The 25,853-nt window shown below is 43.5% G+C and overlaps 1 protein-coding gene across 3 annotated transcripts in view; it reads right to left on the minus strand.

Moving 5' to 3' along the window:
• Positions 1-25,853, minus strand: part of LOC311227517 (sodium bicarbonate cotransporter 3-like) — a 144,158-nt gene that overhangs the window by 16,085 nt on the left and 102,220 nt on the right. For all 3 annotated transcript variants that reach the window (XM_084313213.1, XM_084313212.1, XM_084313211.1), the window contains 7 exons: positions 23,736-23,896; positions 23,132-23,320; positions 14,604-14,683; positions 11,195-11,352; positions 9,117-9,204; positions 5,675-5,821; positions 4,886-4,992 (listed from right to left, as the gene is read on the minus strand). In XM_084313213.1, the coding sequence (XP_084169339.1) occupies positions 4,886-4,992; positions 5,675-5,821; positions 9,117-9,204; positions 11,195-11,352; positions 14,604-14,683; positions 23,132-23,320; positions 23,736-23,896 (930 nt within the window). The remainder of the gene's footprint in view (positions 1-4,885; positions 4,993-5,674; positions 5,822-9,116; positions 9,205-11,194; positions 11,353-14,603; positions 14,684-23,131; positions 23,321-23,735; positions 23,897-25,853) is intronic.

Consider the following 25,853-nt stretch of genomic DNA (forward strand, 5'->3'; position numbering starts at 1 on the left):
AAACAATGTGGACTAGGCCAACGGTAACTTTCATGAAGAAGGGAAAAAAAGTATTGAAATTGACGCAGTTTTAGCGTTTTTATCAAACATTTTGTCTGCCCAACACAATCACCACGCACGTGCATATTTTAATCAATGGTTCATAACGTGCGCGTGTAATCGGAATGATGTCGTCACAGGAGGTGCAGGGCACCAGGGGGCTCACCAGGGGGCGCTGAGAGTCACACACAGCTAGTGGCAGGCACTGCAGGCAGAGAGCCTTGCTACTACTAGTACTAGCCGAATGAAAATGTATCCGTTTCACCTAACAACATTATTGCTCCGTGATCATAGCCATCCATCTCTAAAGCTAACCACTATTTGTAAAAGCCACAACCACGTTACCATATTTGTAATAATGTAAATCATTGTGTCGTTGTACATATTGTGTTTGTGTATACACCATTAGAAGCTAACATAGCTTAGCTTGGTAGCTATTGTGCTAACAACATATCCCGACATCCGGCTCGCTGGCCGGCATGAACGGCCGACCCAAAATGGTTCTCTCCTCTCTGTACACCCCCGTCCCCACGGGTACCCCGCTGGGGAGCCGACGGACGCGACAACGGCGGCAGCCGCAGGGTGCTCGAGCCCGCAAAGGCTAGTGGTACACTATAGCTATGAGCTAACTAACGCTACAGGCTCAAACACTCTACGGCCGCCGCCGCCGTCGCGTCCACAAACTCCCCGGCAGGACACCCGCGAGGACGGGGGCACACAAAGAGGAGAGAACCACCACACAGGTCTGAGAAGAGGACCTGCACATGATTTTACCCGTTCCCCAAACTCCTCTACATGCCCCGATCTCAAATGGTTCACGACAGTAGACATAATGCTAACGTTAGCCAGCGCCATATATCGAGTAGTACTATGACCCGGACGGGCAAGGCATACGTTTCCTGAAGTGACGTCACGGCCGTGCTAGCGTCTGATAAGCTTTTAGATTCGGCTCATTAATATGCACCTGTAGTGACGTCGGCGTTTGATAAGCTTTTTTGATTCGTGCGTGCATGTTATTCGTGCATGGACCTTTTTAACTCTTTCGGAGTGGCATTTCCGGTGTCAAATGGAAAAAAATAAATAATGAAATTATATACCAATGATGTAAACTACCCATAATTGATCAGTAGGGTTTAACCTGGAGGTTGGGCTTTAATGGAAACACACTTATTTAGTCTAATAATAATAATAATAATAATAATAATAAGTCCTCAAGACAGGAAGTTTGGCTGAACAAGTGAAATCCTTGCATCAGTGACAGACTACATAAAAGGCTACAGTCTAATTTCTAGAGCATGAATGTAAATGACACAAATTAAAAACGGTGCACAAAAGTTACACAGTGCAGCTTTAAACGTGCTATAGATTACATTCAGCCACTAGATGTTGCACTAGAGAACCAGCATGTCATTTATCCAATCAGGTGCATTCCACGTGGGGAAATGGGAAGTAGGGAAGTTATACATGCACGCAACATGTAAATAACATTCCATTTTGGACCTGCAACATATATTTTTCGATTAAATACATTTTAAGGGGAAAAGCAATACTTTTATTCTGGACCTTTCTAAACGCTCTGTGGATGTATTCTTAAAAAAAACAAACATTTTATCTATAGCACCTTTAAAAATGGTAAATGGTGCATTTATATAGTGCTTTTATCCAAAGCACTTTACAATTTGTTCCTCACATTCACACACCGACGGCAGGGGGCAACCATGCAATTAGGGGTTAAGTGTCTTGCTCAAGGACCTTCTAACCGGGAATTGAACCGGGTACCTCCGGATTACCAGACTGCTCTACCTCCCGAGCCACTAAACTAGCCACTGTCCTAGTTTAAAATTTTGTTGACAAAGATCGAAGTGTGTCTGCTATTTAACTCTTTAATGGCCATACCCGACTATAGTCAGGTTATCTCGCCAACGGTTGAGCGCTAAAACCCGAGTATAGTCGGGTTTTGATCTTTTCCTTTGATCCCCGTTCTAAACGGTCAGCCGGAGCCATCTAGGTGTCTATGATTCATCTACCTACGTTGGAATTGCAATGACGATCGAATATCACCAGGTGGCAGTATCGCCTACCTTTTGAACTCTGATAGAAAGGGAACAGGAGAGGCAATGAATTAAATGGATTATCAACACTCGCTCTGAGGGGGAGGAGCTCCTGCAAAGCAATCGCTAGCAGATCTGCTCGCCTCAAAAGCTAATTACATATAAATGAGTAATCGCGATCGCCGATGGGATCATTGGAATTATTCTTTTTAGAGTACCTCCTGGCTAAGGTAAGGACCCCCTATGTCTATTTTACCGAACCTGAAACATGTTTCTGTAATGATCACAGTGTCTTACTTTACCGGACCTAAACCAAGCATTTTCTAACGATCGCATTTTCGGGGTAAGACTACCCCCCGACATAGAATTTGTTTGTCTCCAAATCAGCAGACACCAACCGTCTGGATATGGGTGCATCCCTAACAAGACGGTGTAGGATGTGTACACAGTGAGAGTGTCTCTCTCTCTCTCTAAGAACCTCTTACTGCATCACAGGGATTATAGACCTGTTCAGACACTGCCCACTGACCCAGATCCTGGCCCATTCACACCCCAGCACTCCCAATCTCTCACACCAGCACTGCGTGTGAATGAGGCCGTGTCTGTGTCATCACTGAACCCACGGACCCTTGCAGGCTACAATCCCATTTATGTGGTCAGGGGTAGTAGGCTTTATTTTTAGGGACCACCGCCCCACCCACCCTCTCTTCCTCCCTTTCTCCCCCGTCTCTCTATGGTTCCTATTTTTTCTACATCCATTTCACACTTTGTATCTTTTTCCATCTCTCTCTCTCTCTCCGACACCAACACAACCGCATCCTGCTGCACTCTTGCATCTCTCTTCCCCCCCCCCCCCCCCCCACCTCCCTCTCTTTTCCTCTTACGGAGAGCACCTTTCACTCTTCCTCTGCTTTCTTCCTCCCCATATTTTCTTTTTTAAATCCTTCCCCCTCAGGGGAGCTGCTCTGTCCCTCACTACATATCTGTCAGCTTGTGTCTTTATATAGTGGTGCAGGGGATGAGGGTAGACCTGCAGCAGTAAATAATGCAGTGCCTAATCTGAGGTCTCAAATAAACACCCAGGCAGTGTGGCTTTCGATGAGTTAAGTGTGAGCTATAAATGCCAGTAATCCGGGGTCAGGGGGGGTAATTATACGTATAAATATACTGCCAAGTCTACCATTGAAATTGACTCATTATAAGTAGGATCCGTTGTCAGTATCCATCAGTATCCATTAGAGCAGGGGCTCCCAAACTTTTTCAGCTCGAGACCCAAAAGAGAAATTTGGTGTTTCCCCGGGATGAATTGCCATAACATGGGCGGCTGGGTAGCACAGCGGACTAAGCGCCTGCCTACCACCGCAGAGACACTGGTATCGAATCCAGCTGTCAGCGGTACCTCCGGCTTGGTCGGTCGTCCATACTAACACAATTGGCAGTATTAGAGGTGGGAAGCCGGTGGGGTGTGTATCCTGGTCGCGTCTATTCTTATCCTAACGGATTTATGCTTCCGCGTTCACGTTTTGCGCTCCAATTGGCCACTGACGTTTCTGGTCGCGCCAATCGTGTGACGGCAAGTTCTTTCGCCGGTTAAGCTTAGGCACTCTTTCGAAGTTGGTTAAGGTTAGAGTTTAGAGTTTGTCTTAGAGCAGGGCGATAGAACGCCAGCCCTGATTCCAAACTCTAACCTTAACCAACTTCAAAAGAGTTGCCTAAGCTTAACCAGTGATAAACTAGGCGTTAGGTAGTTTGCTGCTGGTCGAGGCGGAAATGGGCGCATCACGCGATTGGGCGCACATGTCACATGACCAGAAACGTCAGTGGCCAATCAGATCGCACCAGAAACGGCAGTGGCCAATCAGATTTGCAAAACGTGAACGCGGAAGCATAAATCCGTTAGGATAAGAATAGACGCATCCTGGTCGTTGTAAACAGCGACTCCTACAGGTCAGTCGGGGCGCCTGCTCAGCGAGGAAGGGAACTGTATATGAAATGAATGTTTTAAATGAACAAACATGTTCTACTATCCTTTCCATTTCTCACCCCTTTTTCAACTCTCCATTTCTTACCCCCTCCCTCCGTCCCTCAACCTTAAACCCCAACATTGAGCAACATTCTGATTAATTTGCACTGACTTATTTTAAAATTCTACTGACCCGACATCATGCTAGAAGGGGTATAATATTTCATCTATGGCACAATGAAATCTAATGAGAGGTATGTGGCTGGTTGAAGTTTTCAACCAGCAGATCTATTCTGGGCTTGGTTTTTGAAAGTGCTATTCTGAGGTCATGCTGAGCATTTAGTCTGTTTCTGTATTTGTTTTTCAGGTATGCTAGAGTAGAAAACCCAGATTCACATAAGTATGTGGTGCCCAACTGAATCAACACATCTACAGCTTTTTTTATATATAAAAAAAAAATCATATATATATATATTTTTTTTTATATATAAATAAAAATAATTATTGGCGACCCAATAAAAACGGGTCCGCGACCCAGTTTGGGAAACACTGCATTCCCGGTTCGTCCCGGCAGCCTGTCGAAGTGTCCTTGAGCAAGACACTTAACCCCTAACTGCCCCAGATGAGCAGGTTGTCACCTTGCATGGTCGCCTCCGCCTTCACTCACACACCGATGGCGGAGGCGACCATGCAAGGTGCCGACCTGCTGTATTCTGTGGCTCTAAAAAGGTTATGTAATGTCAACAATGGAGTAAAACTGTTTACAGCAGGTTAAGAAGTTCCAAAAATCTAGTTTTTCTACCAGACTCCACTGGTAGTGGCTGCTACTCACCGTCCAGTTCTCTGCAGCTCAGGCCCTGCGTTGTGTTCCTCCTCCTTCTCCTGCTCCCCGGTAGGAGAGGCCGAGCCGTTGGGTTGGGACGGCCTCTTCCTCTTCATCTGCAGGCCAGAAGACATTCACCTCATCATTCTCTTGTCATTATCCATTATCCACATCCTCTCAGTGTGATGATAGTGGTACAAGATGCCAGTGTTGTAGTACTCGAGTCCGAGTCCTGGACTGATTTTCAGGACTCGTGATTCGACTCGGACTCGAGCATTGACTGCATTCGGACTATTGACTTGTTAATTGATAGATACGGTTATTCATAAAAAAATTAAGTGTAATAGGCCCTAATCATTTGGCATAAGATATTGATGGCTAGTACATTAGTTTGGCTATTGTGTCACAAGTAAATAAACTCCCTTTGAAATAGTGACCGCTGTGTCATTTGCTGTTTAATGTAGACCTGTTTTGACTGCCAGAGTGGAGTGGACTCAACCTTGATGACTTGGACTCAGACTAGAACACTGGGGACTCGAGACTCGACCTCTAGATTTAGTGACTCAACACTGCAAGGTGCAGGTCACAGGAAGCCACCGTGTCACCACAACAACAGTGTCCAACACGCGCCACCCCGTGTGTGCACAATTTAAGCCGTGACTTCAACTCTCACTTCCTCCAAAAAGACATCAGAAAATCTCTCTTGCAAGCGCAAGTTCAAGTTAGGTGCAAGTTGTACCAAAAGAAAAAAAGTCAACCCGATGGTATTATACACATCTAATGGCGACGGCCCCTCACCTGAGACGGGACATTCTTGGGGGGCTCGATGCGTATCGTGGGATCCCACTCCCCAGGGGGCAGAACAGTCACCTGATCCAGGAACTCATCTATCCCAGAAAGTAGGTCCGTCCGGTCTTTCGCCTTGTATGCCACATCATGGAAAATCTAAAAGGGGCATAATAAGCATTGTGTTAACTAGAAGAATTGGATGATGTGCTCTATATCGTCACACAGAGAGATTGCTAATAGCCGATTCTCTCTCTCTCTGCTAAAGTGAGAATGTACTGCGGCCTTTCTCTGATAACAGACAAAACACGGACACAATATATAGAATATATGGAATTTTGGTACCTATGAAACCCATTCTAGTGATTGGCTGGTCCTTAAGGTCCCTCGAGTTTGCTCGGAACAGGGTAAATCTGCATTTTGCTATGATGCCCCTCTAGCTCATGGAATGAACTCCAACAATGTATGTATGATTGTAAGAATGTTTGTAAGTGCAAATAACAATACACAAAAATAAACAGTCCTTAAAGCTTGATTCTCCCCTCTGTTGCAGTTTAAAACCTTGATCTCCAACCATTGTCAATCAAGTTGTACGTGTTTAAATTCATTGTTATCCTTATTTTTTTATATGATTTTTACAATACTTATTTTACAATATGATTTTATATGCCTTTTCTGCTTAACTCTGTATGTACACTCAACGTGACTGTAAATGAGGGAAACCTCAGTTGCCTTTCGAGTTTAAATAAAGGTTTGAAATGAAATATAGCTAACAGAAATAATTGTATGCTATTGTATTATATGATGCAGGTTAATATAATATGGCACGTGAGAATAAGCTATTGTTCAAATACAATTTAGAAAATTAAAGATTTTCTCCTGTGGATTGGGACGACAGTGGCACATGAGTCTGTTGAAATCGTGTGAAAAAAGGAAACATGATTTCTCCTGTGGATTGGGTTAACCAACACAGTACATGCATGTTAGATTGTCGCATTGTTAATTATAGTTCAGCAAATACAGTGATCTGGCTGGATTGTCACAACTTTTCAACTGCAAGAGACTTGGGTCAGAGGTGGTGAGTGAGAGTGAGAGTGAGAGAATCATTGAGACATTCACTGCAACAACATTAGAGTGACCGGTGCAATGGAACTCAACGCCGTCCATTCCAAAGCAGTCAAACCTAATCATCTCAATAAAGATTACGAGTGATACATATGATGTTATTCCATGTCAAAGATCGTTAAACTATTGCAAAGATTAATGCAATGTTGTCAGTAGCAGTGGCATTTTGCAGTTGACACCTCAACTACACCAGACGTTGTCGGATTACATGGATGCATCCTTTATATAGCTCTCTCACCTCATTTTGCTTTTTAAACTGTAGACAGCTTAGTCCTGTCTGTTGGCACAACTCTATAAACTAGCTAATGTTATTCTATACACCAGGACTAGCTAATGTTATTCTATACACCAGGGCCCTCATTAATCAATGTGTGCGTAGAACATGTTCTATTTCCACACGTAAGCACGGAATGTAGAACCAGTGTACGCACAGGGAAGTCGGGATTCATCACACGTGCGTACGCAGGCTCTACGCACACCTGTCATGATGAATCCCACCTTGGCTCTGCGCCGAGGCTCGTGCACACTTTCACGTATTTGCATACCAGAAACGCCCCGATTAACCATATACGGTAATGGAATACACCCATGAAATGTGGAAAAATGGACTAAGCCGAGGGAAGCGTGTCATGAGACAGGCTGACAGACGTGTACACTTACGGTGATGTCGGATATGATATCTATTAACCATTGCTGCCTGGGCAGCGCAAACACTAATAAATACCGCGCTGGAATATGACTGCCTTTTCCCGTGTTGTTTGATTAATACCCAGGGATTAAAGTTCTCCTCAATTTTATTCCAAATCGCGATGGATCTCCCGTCAATTTTCTACCTGCTGCATATGATTTCTAGAGGCATACTACAATCTATTTTGATGTCAGTATTGGGTAGCCTATATAAACAATAATACGAGAGCATATACAAGAACAATGAATCTCACTGCATGTATGATGTAGCCTGCCTTTCAATACATGAACTTGAATTCCATCATGTTTGTGTGCGGGACTCACAAGGCTGTTGTCACAATGGGTGGTACCGGTACAGTAATAATAACAGTCCACACAATATCACGATCCATGCCATAGCCTATGTTCTATTAGGACATGATCTGTGACGACAAATGTTCTAGAATGTTTGATTAAGATATCATACTCTGACAGCATGCCTATGATCAACAAAAACGCGAACTTGAATCCCATCATATACATAGTCTGTCCACTATCTGGTGTCATTGCAATGCGTTTTCTATTCTTTCTTATACAGTAAAAAGGGGGAAGAACACTATATTCATATGACTTGTATTCTGCTTACAGCTTCGAAATTCCACTTGTTTCGTTTAACGTAAAGCCTTTTAAATATAATCAAAACGTTCCCGTGTTTCTGCGGTCTGCGCAAAATAATAACGAGTTGAGCTTTATGATTTATGATGAATTGAAAATGGGGGACCCTGATGTAAACAAGACGAAAGTCTCTCTGGTCTGCATCCCCAATTAACAATTGTATGTACTGAGCTGTACTGTACTGTACCCATTCTGCAATCTGTTAATAAACTTTTCAATCAATCAATCAATCAAGCTACGCGGAGCGCAGTCAGTCAGTAGCCTACACCCCGTATATTCCGATAACGCTATATAAACCATGCTGCATTCATTCTGAGAGAAAGATCTATTATTCCAAATGCTATTTATAGGGTTTTGACCATAATTACACTACTGTTGCTATTTTACAGTGAACTATAATGAACTACGGTTCGTACAGAACATGCCAGTGTTATTATGCACAGAAGCTCATTTCCTTGTTGTAATAATATATTCTACCACTGGGCGCCAGGTACGCATGGTCTGACCTGTGCGTAGACGTAAGCACGGAGTCAAGTTCAAGTTGAAATTGATGAATCCCACTCTTTGCTTAGAAATGATCGTACGCACAGGGTAAGCACAAATCTGTGCGTAGAACACGTTGATGAATGAGGGCCCAGGTCTTTCAATTAACCTTACTGTATAGACTGAAAGAAATTATCTTAATAAAATTGTGAATAGAAAAACGAATAGAAATACTTTATTAATTTGGCACTACAAATTGCTCATAGTAAACATTTAGGTAGACAAAAACAAAAAGTCACGAATAAGAATACAAATAAAATATGGTCCGGGATATACATTCCCCATGTTACATTCTAATATAACATATACTAATATAAAATATACAAAAGAAATCTGTGTACCATTGGAGCCAGTATAGTACCAGTATGTAAATAAAAAGCAACAGCATGTGCTTTATGGTAAGGAGGTATATCATTCATATTGTACATGTCAGTGCTTCTCTCACCTCATCGGTCATCAGTGTGGCCATGGATCTACCAATCTCATGGTACTGGGGTCCTTTACCGTGGGGCCCCAGCATGAGGAAGAGGAACCTGGAGAATCACACAGTCACGTCATTTCAAATAATCAATCAAGTAAGTAGGTCAAGGTGACATTAAAGAGGGAACTTTAGAATTTAAGAATTCATATATGTTATTCCTTTTTGAATTTTTTAAAAATATTTCCCCCCCTTCTTTTTCCGTTTTTCTCCCATTCCAATGTTAGTCGTTATGCCAATTCCCCTTCCTGGTCGTTGCGCACTCTACCGCCTACCGTCGGTCTGGGAGGGCGGAGACTATCACATGCTTTCTCCAACACATGTGTAGCCAGCCCACCGCTTCTTTTCACCTGGCAGCGCGGACTCTCACTGGGAGTGTAACGTGTGGAAGGTCACACTACCTCTCCCAGATCCTTCCCTTGCTGTGCAGGCGCCCCGACCGAACTGTAGGAGTCGCTGTTTACAACGACCAGGACCCACCCACGCCGGCTTCCCACCCGCTAACACTGCCAATTGTGTTAGTATAGACGGTCGGCCAAGCCGGAGGCACCACAGCCAGATTCGATCCCACTGTCTCTGTGGTGGTAGACAGACGCTTAGTCCAATGGTCTAAGACAGTTAAAATATTAAGAATTCATATACGTTATTCCAATGGTCTAAGACAGTTAAAATATTAAGAATTCATATATGTTATTCCAATGGTCTAAGACAGTTAAAATATTAAGTTTCACAACAAGCATTACAATAGAACAGAAGAAAAAATGTAAACAAATACTTTGTCCACAAAATCTCCCATTAACACTTGATCGCCGGGGTTAAATTCATAATTTACCATCCCTCGCCAGCCCTATTTAACATGGAGAAGTTCCCCTTCTTTGCAGGGCTATAACTTTTAAAATTGTATTGCTAAATTGACATTACTATGGCCCATTCAACGTCCTATATCTATTGTTCAGGGTGTAGCAACGTTATACTTTTTCATTCACATATTCATACTAAAATACGGTCTAAAGTATAAGTATGTTTTTATCGTTTTCTGCAGCTTTCTCCAGAACTTGATTTATAGCCTTAAATGCATTATATTGATGATCAAATACAGTTAGGTAGGAATCTGTGCGAGATAAAAAATGTCAACTGGACGTGCTTCTAGGAGTTACTACGTATGATCTGATGTTGACCAGATGGGGGGGGGGGGGGGGGGGGGGGGGTCGTTTATAATTCCATGGGCAACGTTATATCATTCATCTAGTGTGGGTGATATGATCATTAGAGCAGTTAGTATCGAAGACGTTACAAAATAACGCTGAAACTCACCGTATCTTCCTCGCGCCGTTGGGAGATAGGCGTGGAACAGAAAATGTTCTATTATGGGATGTGGAAATATCCGATCCATTTCCAGGTTGTATAATAGTATATACGTCCAAATCATGTTGTTTATCGAGTTATTTGCAACCGATCGACATCCATTGTGTCAAGATGGAGTCCTGCTAATGATAGCGAGTGCCCGGACGAAATATGGGTGAGCACCACTTCATCCGCATCACTTCCTGTTTGGGCGAGCGGCCACCAGATGGCGCTCTTGAACCGTTGGAGAATTGAGAGGGGCTCACCAGTACATATAATGTCTCCGGGGGAGAAATATGATTTCGATCACAGATTTTTGAAATATTGATATCAAAGACGCTGTCCAGCGTCTTCGGCAGAATAAGCATGGCGGGGAAAGACGCTGCACAGCGTCTTCGGCGATTAAAGTGTTAATCGTCAATGGAGCAGGAAATAATGGCATTCTTACTTCGGGTGGTGTTCCCCTTTAATAAAATACCCATCAAATAGGCCACATGTATAAAAAAACGATTTGAATGAACTGCATTAACAGGACTGTTTTTGGACGTGGAATAGTAGAGAATGCAGGATGAGAAGGTACACGAGAAAAGCTCAGAGACCGGAGCACAGAGTTGTAACTGTATGGAAAACTTCGACTAAGTGGGAGGTGATGGACGGGCCGAAGCGACCGACGCAGAGTTAACGATGCACTGCGGCAGTACCTGGTGGGAACGGGCACCTCGGTGAGGCCGGTGATGAGCACGGCGGGGGACAGGCGTACGAAGGCGATAATGGGCTTCTCCAGGAAGTCCACCTCCCCCACCAGCACGTTGGACGCCTCGGCGCCCGGCGGGATCTTCTTCATGAAATTCATATCCACCTGGAGCACACGGAGAATTCAGATTCATATAGAGAGGAGGGAGAGGAACCCAGAGAGGATGAAAAGGGACGACGCTAAGGCTGAGACCACTTATCGATTACTCCGTGAAATCGATAAGTCGTTTCGTCATGTGTAAACATTTTCAAAATAAATAAAAAGTTTAATACTTTTTTCAAGAAAAAAAATATTATTTAACGTTAGTTTGTGTGTGTGTGTGACTGTGTCATGGGCCAACTACAGCATCGCAAAAACTACAGTGAGTGCACGTGACACACAAACTAACGTTAAATAAGTTTTTTCTTTAATTTTTTTACACATGCAAAATAAAAATAAAATCGATGTGTAAGATAAAGGAACGCATATAAATTTGGAATGTTCTGATGTTGAATGAAGTAGTGGATGTATAGCCCACGTGGGGGTCCTGGGGGGGGAAGAGCGAGCAAGAGCCCATGTATTGTATTTATTATTTTTATGTCTTTTAGTCTACCGGTACTTTCATTCCGATTTAATTACTGGACTGTCATTGTTATTATTATTTCTGTTATTGTCCTGTGATTTATCGTTGATTATTACTGTTACTGTATTGTTTGTCTTGTTTCATGTATATAAAAAAAAATATATATATATATATAAAAAACATTTGTTCAAAAAAATTAAAAATTAAATCGATATGTATAGAGAATTTTGTCCCGATTTATCGATTATTCCAAATGACATATCGTCTCAGCCTTAGATGACGCAGACTGACGCATGGCAGCTGGCGAGGGGAGCGATGTGGCGCTAGGGAAGCTGGGTTGCTAGGACACCAGAGGTCTAGACTAGAGGATGAAGGATGTTAGTACACAAAGGACCACAAGTACTGAGCAAAAAGACTTCCATTTTCATGATGCATTTTCTTTGTGGCGAGAGCTCAGATGTACAACGCTGTATACAGAGCCCAGGAAGAAAACATCTGCATCTCTCCCTCGCTTTATCTCTCACTATATAGACACCCTGAGCCATTATCCTTCTCTCTCATCCTGACTCATAGATATTAGGGCCGTCATATTAATGTTCAATAAATATTGTAAAATAATAATACCGGTAATAATAATAAGCAGAAGAAAATAAACATTTGATGTGAAAATGATTATTTGTACAGCGAGGGGAATGGCTCCCTCCTAGTGTATATCCACTCAATGGTCTAACTACACACCCACAAGACCACTACGCTCTGCATCTTCTGGCCGCCTGAGACACACTCCTATCCCAGCTCCTGGGGGGTCATCAAAGAGAAGCAGGCTATTCTCAGTCGTCACTCCACAGTGGTGGAACGAACTTCACCCCACAGTCTGGACAGCTGAAACCCACCCAATCTTTCGCCATCTACTAAAAACAGATTTCTTCAATCAATATCTAAAAAAATAAAGAAAAAGAAAAAAGAATAATAATAATAATAATAATTGGGCGGCTAGGTGGTGTAGTGGGCAAGGCACTCGCCACCAGTGTGGAGACGCTAGGATTCGCGTGTTCGAATCCAGCTCTCCACATTGTTTTCGGTTTAGCTGGTCGTCCGCAGTAATACACATTGGCCGTATTACGGGGAGGGAAAACTGAAGGGTGGGGATCGAACGTTGTGAACAAGCGACTCCTACAAGTCGGTTGGTGCGCCTGCGCAGTAGAATCAGGAAGTGTCGGGGGCAGCGTGAGCCTCCCACGTGTTACTCCTCGACACAGAGATCGAGCTGCGCAGGTGAAAAGATGCGACTGCTGTTACCTCAAGTACCGGAGGGGACTTGTGCTATGTATGACTTAGTCCACATTGCAGCCGGCTTGTGGGAGGCAAGAAACAGCGTTCGTGACAGGGGAGGGTTGAATTGGATGATACGAAATTGGGATGGGAGAAAATATAGAAAAATGGGAGAAAAAGTGGATAAAAAAAATAAAAATAATAATAATAATAATAATAATAATAATAATAATAATAATAATAATAATAATAATAATAATAATAATAATAATAATAATAATAATAATAATAACTACCAACCATAGTCTTTTAGTATTATGCACTTTACTACCAAGTAATCTACCTTGCCTATAAGTTAATATACATAATACATACATATACATAATACATAAGAGTTGTTTCTGAGACATAAAAGCTGCTTTTTAAGCTGCTAGGCCTCTTTATTTTGTAGATGAGAGAATTGTTAAATGATGGATGCAGTTTTTCTAAACAAAAACAGTAACGGATTAAATAAAGGATTATTTTCTTCAAGGACCAATGTCTTGATCCCCCGGGGGCGACTAGAGCCGCAATGATGAACTATTCCCTCTCATCAAAGCCCAGAGGGTTAAGGGCTGGGCCTGGGTCTCCTGTGAGCTCTAATAGAGCCTGTACTGGAAATAAAACTTTTTTTTTAAATTCAAGCCCATTTAAACAAATATATATATATTAGGGCTGTCAGTTTATCGCGTTAATTAGATTAATTAATTACACAGCTAATTATCGCGTTATGAAAATTAACTCAAAATTAATTACAAAATATGTTTTTATCTCATTCATTCCATAAGCATGTAGAATACACATTTACAGATTTTTTTTTTAATATGGTCCATTTGCATGTTCTTGGTATCTGATTATAGGGACATGTGATTGATTGAATGAAAATTTTATTTTGAGTAAATTGTAATGAACCAAATGAGAATATCAATACATTTTTTATATCTTTGACTGTGAATAACACCATGCTCAAATTGACCAGACCTGAAAGATCTAAGCAAATTTATAGATGGAAGATGATTAAACAGAAGGTTTTGTAGATACAGTACTGAATTCTGCCATCCGGACACATGCAATTTGAAATATGATTATAGAATATAGAATATCAGGCATGAAATGGTTATGCGATTAAAATTAATTAGATTAATTAATTACAAATCCTGTAATTAATTAGATAATTTTTTTTAATCGCCTGACAGCACTAATATATATATATATATTTAGAGACTGCTAATAAAAAATTTAAAAACAAGATCGCGCAGACCCACCGTGCTACCTGCACGTGCGTCCGACAGAACGTCCCTGCCGAATCATCTGTGAGTGAGCGACTGAGTGATCGGGCGGACGAGTGATACCAATTTGCCATGCATGGCCCACACGGCGCAGGATTGACGCCGGGCCATCTGCCATGACGGGGTGACTCTGTGCTCAGTACAGGGGGTTAGGTTACCTTGCTCAAGTCCACACTGCTGCTTTCTCTACTGACCCCAGCTTTGGACGGCCTCCTCTCCGCTGCCTTGGTACCATCCAGGTTGTTGGGGACAGAGTTCGGGGACACCAGGGGCCCTAGGAGGTACCGGTTGGGTCAGAAGAGGGGTGTGGGGGGAGGGAGAGGGGGGGGGCAAGATTGACCGTCAGTCATGTAATTTCTGGAGGATGACAGCTGTTGGGAATTTCTACTGTGAAAATGGCAGGCAGCATAGTTCATTTTAACTTAGAACTGGAATACAGCTATAAATACAGTACATGCTGCCAATGTGCTTCATACTTTCACTGTATTGGAAAAAAGGAAAAACTGCTGTAATTTACTACCACTACGGTGACGACTACTGCTGTTCTACGACTGAAACCTCTTATTTTGAACATTAGTTTGAATGTCAGGACCTCCTCTCCAGCCTTCAGCAGTGGCACGTGTTGAAGCATGGACTACCCGCTTCAACACAGCGACCTACGTGACTTGAAGCGTACAGGAGAAAGGAAACGCTAGCACTTGAAGGAAAACACGACAGCGGGAGATGAAATGAGTAGATAATGCATATGGTCCGAAGCATAGCGACCCCACACTCCCTCTCTGAAGTACACTCCCATCACCAGCTGTTCTCACCCCTTTTGTTACTGTGACCCTCCTCAATGTCTACCCATCATGACAATAAGTGAATCAAAAACAAGTTTTCCGCACATCCAATCAAAGTCAATATAAAACATCTGCAAAATGTCGCTGGCATATTAGGCTGCCCGGTGATCCGCGCTCCTCAACGTGTGCCCTGCTGTAACCCCAGGGCGGGGTACGGGACGGTGAGCGGCCATGGACAGGAACGCCATCCCTCACATTCCCAACAAAGCCTTTGGGAATAAGGGGGGGGATTAGCCTAGGTTGCATCCGCCAACACACTTCATTCAGGAAGATTAAGCCCCTGGAATGCTCACCCATACCAGCCTTCTAGAACAGTGGCGTCACGGCGCTGCCCCATTCATATGCAAACTGGGAGATTAAAGAAAGAAAAAGAAATCGCACATCAACTACTTAGATTCTGACCACAACCCGCTACAGACTTGTAATGGAAGCAAAAAAGAATGAGATGAACTCCCATTAATTACAACAGTACATTGTTATATGTAATCAATGTATTAGAATGGTCATGGCTACAATATACAGTTCTTACGAAGACCCAGGGTTAGAGCTGTTCGATATATATATATATATATATATATATCGTGGGAGATTTCCCTCCATCGCTTCTATCGCTATTGTTGCAAAAAAGCAGCACACCTGGGCTCATAACAAACAAACATGGAGGAGCGTGACACAGAAGGAAACTCCCCGCAACACTCCCGATACAGAACGGGACTCGGCCCAACCAAGATAAGATGAGGAACTTGTACCTAAAAGGGGGAGTTTGGATAGAAGAAATCTGACATCGACCAGAAAACTGTACTTTGCAAAGTAGGCCGCAGACCAGTTCCCACCACTACCACCCAACGTTACAGAACAACCGTGAGAGGCAGAACAGGGAGAACCAAAATGTGGATCTACATGGAAGGCAAGTGTTGAAAGCGCTGTTCAACGAAGAAATTAGAAAGTGCCTTTCTTTATAGTAATTCACAGGATTATCTAAAAGTAGTCATGAGGCATTATGGTTATTTTGTAAATGTACAGAAAATATGAGCTACATTCATCAGGCAGCTTACTGTACTGTATATGAGCTACATTCATCAGGCAGCTTACTGTACTGTATATGAACTACATTAATCAGGCAGCTTACTGTACTATATATGAGCTACATTCATCAGGCAGCTTACTGTACTGTATATGAGCTACATTCATCAGGCAGCTTACTGTACTGTATATGAGCTACATTCATCAGGCAGCTTACTGTACTGTATATGAGCTACATTCATCAGGCAGCTTACTGTACTGTATATGAGCTGCATTCATCAGGCAGCTTACTGTACTGTATATGAGCTGCATTAATCAGGCAGCTTACTGTACTGTATATGAGCTACATTCATCAGGCAGCTTACTGTACTGTATATGAGCTACATTCATCAGGCAGCTTACTGTACTGTATATGAGCTACATTCATCAGGCAGCTTACTGTACTGTATATGAGCTACATTAATCAGGCAGCTTATTGTACTGTATATGATCTACATTCATCAGGCAGCTTACTATACTGTATATTATGAACTACATCATTCATCAGGCAGCTTACTGTACTGTATATGAGCTACATTCATCAGGCAGCTTACTGTACTGTATATGAGCTAGATTCATCAGGCAGCTTACTGTACTGTATATGAGCTACATTCATCAGACAGCCTACTATACTGTATATGAGCTACATTCATCAGGCAGCTTACTGTACTGTATATGAGCTACATTCATCAGGCAGCTTACTGTACTATATATGAGCTACATTCATCAGGCAGCTTACTGTACTGTATATGAGCTACATTCATCAGGCAGCTTACTGTACTGTATATGAGCGTCATCAGGCAGCTTACTGTACTATATATGAGCTACATTCATCAGGCAGCTTACTGTACTGTATATGAGCTACATTCATCAGGCAGCTTACTGTACTGTATATGAGCTACATTCATCAGGCAGCTTACTATACTGTATATGAGCTACATTCATCAGGCAGCTTACTATACTGTATATGATCTATATTCATCAGACCGCTTACTATACTGTATATGATCTACATTAATCCGGCAGCTTACTGTACTGTATATGAGCTACATTCATCAGGCAGCTTACTATACTGTATATGAGCTACATTCATCAGGCAGCTTACTGTACTGTATATGAGCTACATTCATCAGGCAGCTTACTGTACTATATATGAGCTACATTCATCAGGCAGCTTACTGTACTGTATATGAGCTACATTCATCAGGCAGCTTACTATACTGTATATGATCTATATTCATCAGACCGCTTACTATACTGTATATGATCTACATTAATCCGGCAGCTTACTGTACTGTATATGAGCTACATTCATCAGGCAGCTTACTATACTGTATATGAGCTACATTCATCAGGCAGCTTACTGTACATGAGCTACATTCATCAGGCAGTTTACTATATGAGCTGCATTCATCAGGCAGCTTACTGTACTCACTGTATATGAGCTAGATTCATCAGACAGCTTACTATACTGTATATGAGCTAGATTCATCAGACAGCTTACTGTACTGTACGGTATATGATACATTGAGAACGTTTCATGGCCTAGTGAAATTGCAATCTCTCCCTCTAATGCGCCGTCAGAGTTGCTTTATGGTAGCCTTATAAATGTGACCATTACAGCACACCCACCAAATAAGATCTATAAAAAGAAGAGTGGCTTGAAAGCTCTCCCAACCCCTTGTTAGTAACCCACAGACTGGTGTCAGGAGGTTTGCTTCTTGGGAAATCGTGTCTATATGTCCTCTTCCTCCAGAGGGGCGGGTAGAGTTACAGAGCCTCTTCTGTCTATAATAAGACCACCTCCAACCTTTTGATTTTCCCTCCAACCCAGCAGCCCTACCCTAGCCGCTACTCACGACCCGACATTCTTGCGCGGTGCCGGCTGCACACGCGCCCATGTTTCCATGTATCGACATTCCTTAGACTTGCATTCATTCTCTTAACTCCTCACCTTAACCGTAGCCATAACAACTACACACCAAGCCCCAACCTGTATCCCAACCTTAACCTTACCTCGATGGCCGAAGAACAAAACCTCCTATCTGCGTGAAAACAAAGTGGGGTAAAAACCTACTATCTGCACGTTGTGAGGCACTAATACCTGGTCGGTATTGTTAACACATAATATAGTTATATTGTCAAAAAACTGTATTGTATTTGGTATGTATTTTTTGTTTTCTCAAAAAAGTGAATTTTTCCACATAGGTTTTGCTCTTCGGCCATCGCTATGTACCGGTATGTATACTTTATCAATCCCCTTGGGAGATTCGTCCTCTGCGTTTGACCCATCCTGACTTATGAGCTGTGAGCAGCCACACAGTGCGACGCCCATGGAACCAACTCCAGTTATGACGCTACCTTGGTCAAGGGCATTGGCAGGAGTACTGTATATAACTAGCATGTCTTTTTATGGTGGTGGGAGTAACCTGAGGAAACTCATGCAAGCACGCACAGTGAGAACATGAAAACTCTACGCAGAAAGGCCCCCCGCTGGGGTTTGAACCCAAGTACCTTCTTGTGCCACCGTGCCCCCCTCAAACCCTCAACTTAAAATGGCTCCTTTACCTTGTGGGGTCTGGCCCATATCCACACAACGTCAACAAAAGAAAATCTTGTTTCCATCACTTGTGGGGATATTTGATCCCCACAACGGTAGGAAAACGAGTATGCACATGCATGCATGCACGCACGCACACACACACGCACGCACGCACAGTCTATAAATAAAAGTCACAACACTGGGTCCAGGAAGAACAAAAAGTCATTGAGATGTCAGTGTTAGTATGTGCCAAATCACCCAGGGATTATATTTAGCCACGCTGCTTGCCGCCACACATAGGATTCACTAGTAGTTTTTCATGAGGGGAGGGGACTCCCACACATCCCTGTTTATACTTAGAAACTGAGAATGAAGACAAATGCCAACGATGCCACTGGGGCAGGGGGGGGGACGTGTGACGTCGTCTCGACATCAAACAAATCATAGCTGGGGAGGATGAGGAACCCATTATGGAACCCATTATCAGCGACCAAATAGGACGGTTAATAAGGCTGGGAAAACATCAACGTCCCATATAGGAAGCCCCTTGGATAGCGGGAGGCACGTGACTAGATGGATGTTGGCATGAGAGAGTCATCACTGGACCAAGAGACCAGACCGGAACAAAACAAAACATCTAGACAGCCGTGCAGCCAGTGAGTGAGACGTGAAGAGAGACAAAACCAAGCAAGGTAGAGGATGAGGAGGGCTACATGGAAGTGTGCAGGGATACACAGAATATAGAGGACAAAACAATGGTGTGATTCTGGAAGAAAAGGTGGAGAATATTGATAGAAGAGTTTATATATATATAAAATAAATATATATATAGAGAGAAGGGGTGGAGAAAGCGGTGAGAAGTGGCGTGAGGAGGACTGTGGGTTAAATAGAGGAGGAAGAGAGCTGTAGTGAGTGGACCTTGCTGTGGGTTATTGATGAGATGACCGCAGATTTTGCAGTCTGGTGGGAGTGGGGGGGGTGGGGGGTTACGAGCCAGCATGCTAGTGCTAGTGTTCTCCGTTCAAGCCGTGACTCACACTGGCAGGCTACACAGATATTTGCCTTCTAAGGGCAGCAGCTGGAAGCCGTGGGTGGCGGCGGACGCTTGCTGCTTGCTGGGGTTCAGCGCCGCCGCTTCCTCTTCCTCCGCCAAGGCCAGCTCCTCGTCCTCGGGGGGAGACACCACCACCTCCGGGATGCCTGGGGGGTGGAGGACGGGGCAGGGGGTGCGCGGCGGCATCTGGGAGGAGGGGGTGCGGGCAGACGGGGGAGTATTTGGGGGGGTGGTGAGGGGCGAGGGGCCTGCAGAGGCCGCGGCGGCAGAGGAGGAGTAGGAGGAGGGCAGGAGGTGGCTGAGGAGAATGGAGACCTTGGACTCGCGCCTCTGGCACAGGTTGGCTCGAGAAGAGGACAGGCCCTCTCCTAACAGAGGAGACAATGGAGAGGAGAGAGAGGGCGAGGAAGAAGTGAAGGAGGTAGACGGTAAGACAGAGGAAACAGGAAATAGGGGTGGAGCAGAGAAGGATAAACATATGAGGTAGGAGCACATCGAGGTGGGATCAGGAGGAAACAAAGGCAGGAGGAGCAGACGGCAGGAGCAGGGGAGAAGTGCAGGTAAGAGAGGGAGGTGCTTGGAGAAGAGTGAGTGAGAGCAGGGTTGTGCAGGAGACACTGAGAAGGTGACAAGACTAACGTGATTTGGTGGGGAGAGAGGAGGGACCTTGTCCCATTCAACAACAAGCCGACCAATCACACACACTGCGACTGAGTTGAGGCAAAACTCTTGAGTTGACAGAGGCTTGCATGCAGGAGAGGAGGGTTAGTACAGTCAGTGCACTGTATTCATACCACAAATAAATAAAGTCATACACAACACATCAACAGCTACTATTGGCACAAGTCAACGAACTACACAAAATACAGGCTGCTTTACCTGCTTTTTCATTATAAGAGAAAACATTACAAGGTACAACGTTTTGACATTTCACATTTACATACATGAATGTATTGTTTATTATCTGGAAAAAGGGCCACAGGCACAGGAGCAAAGACAACCATATTCATTATTTCATTCATTAAAAAGCCCAGACCAGCAAACAGTACATTTCTAATGCACACCATACGTAAAGAAAATAACACATTGGCCATGCCCAACCAAAGAAATACTGTGCTGTTACCAGTTGCCAAAATGCATTAAAGCATAAAAGCAGTCCACCTAATGGGCAACTGTTTGAAAGATGTCTGCTCCCAGGTTAGTCAGTCCTCCTAATCTACCCCACAATGCAAAACATCAAACATCCACTTTGGCTACTAGCAAGCATCAGTGGTGACATTAGCTAGTTAGCAAACCATAGAGCAATATCAGCCATAGATATATATAAAGACTAGATGGCGCAAGGCGGAGTCTCCCGCGTAGTTCACAGGCGGCCATCTTGCTACAGTTAACTACTGCTTTAAGGTGAGTGATCTGCACAAACAAAAATACTCTTAACTCGCCGAAATCTTTTGACGGATTTACAAACGGTTTGGTTTATTACAAACGTTATTAACCCATTATCTGCCGGGCATTGTACCCTCTCTGCCAGCGCTATAAGTCTATGGAGATGTTCACCTTCTTTGCAGGGCTATACCTTTTTAAATTGTATTGCTAAATTTACATTACTATGGCCCATTCAACATCAATTATCTATCGTTCAGGATGTAGGAACGTTTTACTTTTTTATTCACACATTCATACTAAAATTCCGTCTAGAGTATAAATATGTTTTTATCGTTTTCTGCAGTATTTCATAAAACGTGAGATATAGGCATAAATGCATATATTAGATGATCAAATGCAGTTTGATACCGATCAACTTTATATTAAAAATTTCAACTGTACATGGTCCTAAACGTCATGACTGGTCATCTGCGGGTGAACGGAGGGGGGGTCGTTTATAATTCAATGGCCGACGTTAAATGATTCATGTAGTATGGGTGATATATTGATCAGAGCAGTTTGTATCGAAAAGAAAAAGAAAAACGCTGAAACTCACCCCAGTCTCCTCGTAGCATTGGGCAATGAGAGTGGAGCAAAAAGATCGCCATTATGGGATGTTGATCGATGCGATCCATTTCCGGTTTGTATATTACTAATACACGTCCAAATCATGTTGATTATTGAGTTATAGCAAAGATTCATATCGACGGTGTCTGTATTGAGCCCCGGGACAATAAGAGAGTGGCAGGACGAAAATAGGGGACGGACCGAGCACTTCAGGCCACTTCCGGTTTGGCAACTCGTCGATGGGCCACAAGGTGGCGGTATTGAAGCGTTGCAGAGTTGTGATGGCCCAGACAGCATCACCCAAGACTCCGTGGGTGAAATATGAATACCATTACGAAAATATGAAATATTGATCTCAAAAACGCCTTACGGAGTTATTGGCAGACAACGCATGGCGGAGAAACCCGGCTTAACACGTGAATGGCGGAGAATGGGTTAACGTGGCTATAATTCTTGCTTGGAAGAATTTTTATATATAAAAAAAAAAAATCATATGAATTATACCATAAGTGTGCAGTATGATAACTACATCTGACGTTTTTAACAAACCAAACGGTTGAACATTTAGCAAGCTATGGTTATTTCAATAGTACATGCACTATAGACATTCATGTTATGAGTGGGCATGCTACCCTGTAGCAAGATGGCCGCCATGTGGCAACGTCGGTCTCCGTTGGCCAGCAGCGCGGGTGAGTCATCTAGTCTTTATATATATATCCATGATATCAGCTACCGAATGTTAGCATAGCATATTTGATTACCACTAGCCAGTGTAAGCAGTGCAAGTCGACACAGCTCTAATGTATGGTAGCCAATGTTACCACTGACACCAAGAGTAAAAGTGGATGTTAGACGCTATGCAATGCATGCTGGGGTATGTTAGGACTGAATGACACCATGGGGGCAGACATCTTTCATACAGTGTCCCATTAACAGTCAACCTAAGGAGTAGAAGCCGTTGTCAATTCAAACCCCCCCGCCCCCCCCCCCCCCCGGCCAGGCCAGCCATACATGCTATAGCACAAACGGCACCCAGATTTCTCTTTCACTGCAAGGGAAGCTGACTCCATAATATTAACCATCACTGTCAGATTCTACTCACTGTAAACTTCCAACGTCTTCCGACGGCATTGGGGGAATTCGAACAATTGGGGGTTTTAGAAGCAGCGGTCGGCCCCCGGAGGGGGTTTAGAGAGAGAAAGAAATGAGAGTGCATCGCGGGGATCTCACCATTCCGGTCAAGCAGGAGCGGGTCAGAGTGTTTCTTGCCTATGTCTGCGATGGAGCGGACAAGCGGGATGCGGTTACTGAGCTTCCTCTCGTTCTGGTGATGGTGCCTCTTCAGCATGGCCTCACGCACCTTCTGACGCTGCTCCTCTTTCAGCTGGCATGACGCCACCATGCTGTCTATCACCATGTCTGAGACACACACAGGTAGACACATGAAAACACACGCACAGAAGAGATTTAAGCTGTATATATTAAAGCCACTACAAGGAGAATTGTCAACAATAATATATCATATCCATGCATCATTGCCAGATTAGTTGAGATACCTTGATATAATTACAGTAAAGAAATGAGACCACAGCAACAATTGGTAGCCTGATTCTCATCGTCTCATCTCAAGACATTTTCCATGAACCCCGTTTACCCGCTGATGCAAAGGGGATATTGCCGTTTGTTACCACCCTCCCGTTTGTTTGGAAAGGCTCACTTTACGTCCAGCAGAAATCCTGCAGGTGTGGTGCCTTTAACGGACAGTATGTTGAATAAATATTGCAGCGTCTTAGTGCGCACACTGCACACTTGCAGTACGGCGCGGTTAACATACCTGCGATTTCCTCTATGCTGTTGGCCCTCATGTCCAGCATGACTGTGCCGTTGAGGATGCAGCTTCGCAGTTCAAACAAGCTGTGTAGGGACAGCGTGGCCACGTAGGGCTTACTCCACCTCTCCCCTCCATCCTCCACGTCTTCTTCAAACTTCAGCCACCTGAACAGCACACACACACGAAGGAAGAGGCAAGACTGACTTATAAGAATAACATTTTTGCAGAGGAGAGCAAAAATAGGTTTTAATTAAAACTGCATCTCTAAAAGCTCAATAAAACGACTGCTGCCCACTGCCTACCATCAGACTGAAATAATTCAATGACAGCAGTACATTGCGATGTGTTTTTGTATCCGAGGTGGTGATCCAAGGATAACATTAAGACAGACATTGTCTGATGCAGTTACGGAAAGTATGACTAAGATAAGCGCTGGCTAGCACTAGGTACATGTCTGGCTTGATACGGCAGAGAACACATTTCATATCCCTACCTACCTGCCGAGGCAGAAAGAATATATTTTGTGCCAGTTCCCCTGTGAGCTATGAGGTAGCAGGCCTGCTGCCTGACCTGGAGATGATCATCTGTAATCATCATACAGATGGATCATGCAGCCGTTGCAATGGTCTGACTTTTTACTGCATACTTTGTGCCGCTACACTGTTGCTCCAACCAAAAATAAATAAATGTTCCATTGTTCAGCTGTCAGAGGCCACAGTCTGTCAACCAATTATCTGAGTCAAACATTAAGAGAACCGTCTACAGCTGCTGCTGTAGTACAAACAGGGGACCATATTAAGTATGGCTGTCCCCATGTTTGATGTCCTTCTTTTTGTGAATCGGGAATTCATTACGGGATGAGAGAAAAGACACCACCACATCACCATGGTAAGTCACCATGGTCATCGGCTTTATTGGTGACCAGTTGTCACTTTATTGGTGACCATTTATCACTTTATTGATGACCATTTTCCCCAGGAAGCCATTTGTTTACTTCCTGGGGTGCCACATTTAAATAAGATCCAATGGAGAGCTAGCTTGCGTAGCATTCCATGGGTTGGAATAAGTCAGATATTTGAGTACAAACTTATTGGCCTAGCTAGAGTACAGATGTTAGAAGACTGCATGCCCTCGTCTTTCAGCGAAGAGAGATCAGCAAGCATTTCCTCAACATGCACTCTAGTTAGTGCTACTTGCTACTTGTGCCAGTTGAAGCTTGTTCAAATAATTTTTTGCTGCACTTGACAATAAAACAGAACAGTAGTCAGGGTGAGACAAAACCAGCACTTGTATAACCGGCAGTGTTGGGACTAACGCAAAGTAACAGTAACACCTACTTTTGGCGGTAACTAGTACTCTTAACGCATTACTTTTTAAATTCAGTAACGCCGTTACCGTTACTGAATGGTTTGTTACTGCATTATTTGTATGTAGATTGGTAGCAAGCGATAGTGATCCAGCACAGTCCTCCTGATTCCTGTCTGTGTCACCTCACCTGCGGGACACGCTGTGCTGTGGATGCGTTTTGTTTACTATAGACTTGACTGTCATGGCAGCGCCCACTACTCGCGTTTGTACACATGGATATTCTCACTATTTCTCTTTTGTCGAGCACAAAGAAAAGAACGTTTTAGTTAAATGTCATTTGTGTTTTGGCTCAAAGATACCATCTACTGCCCATGCTTCAACGAAGCTAGTAGCTGAGTCTAACGTTAACAGGACTCATCCGAAGCCAGTAAGCCACTCGCTTTCGGGGATCTAGTTAGCATCACCAGGCGGCACACGGCAAATGGGACGGAACACTTCACATTTTCTAACTACTTGGAGAGAGAATATACAAAAAGGAAATGAGCTAAAGAAAATGTTTGAAGGGCTGGGCTAACGTTACATCTCGACCACCACAGACTTTGGTGAGTTCAGTGATGTGAATGCAAAGTTGATCAACAGATTTTGACTGTAAGAATCTGCAAGGGAATCTCATCAATACTAATCAAACAATATAAATAGTCCTTTCATGCACAATTGATATCCTAACTATTCTAACGTTGCAATGCACGATTGATATCTTAAACAACGTTGCAAGACGGTTATAATGAAATGCTCCGGCGACATCAAGGCTGA

The sequence above is a fragment of the Notolepis coatsorum genome (assembly GCF_963971535.1).
Source record: "Notolepis coatsorum genome assembly, chromosome: 4".
In the NCBI taxonomy this organism is placed as follows: domain Eukaryota; kingdom Metazoa; phylum Chordata; class Actinopteri; order Aulopiformes; family Paralepididae; genus Notolepis; species Notolepis coatsorum.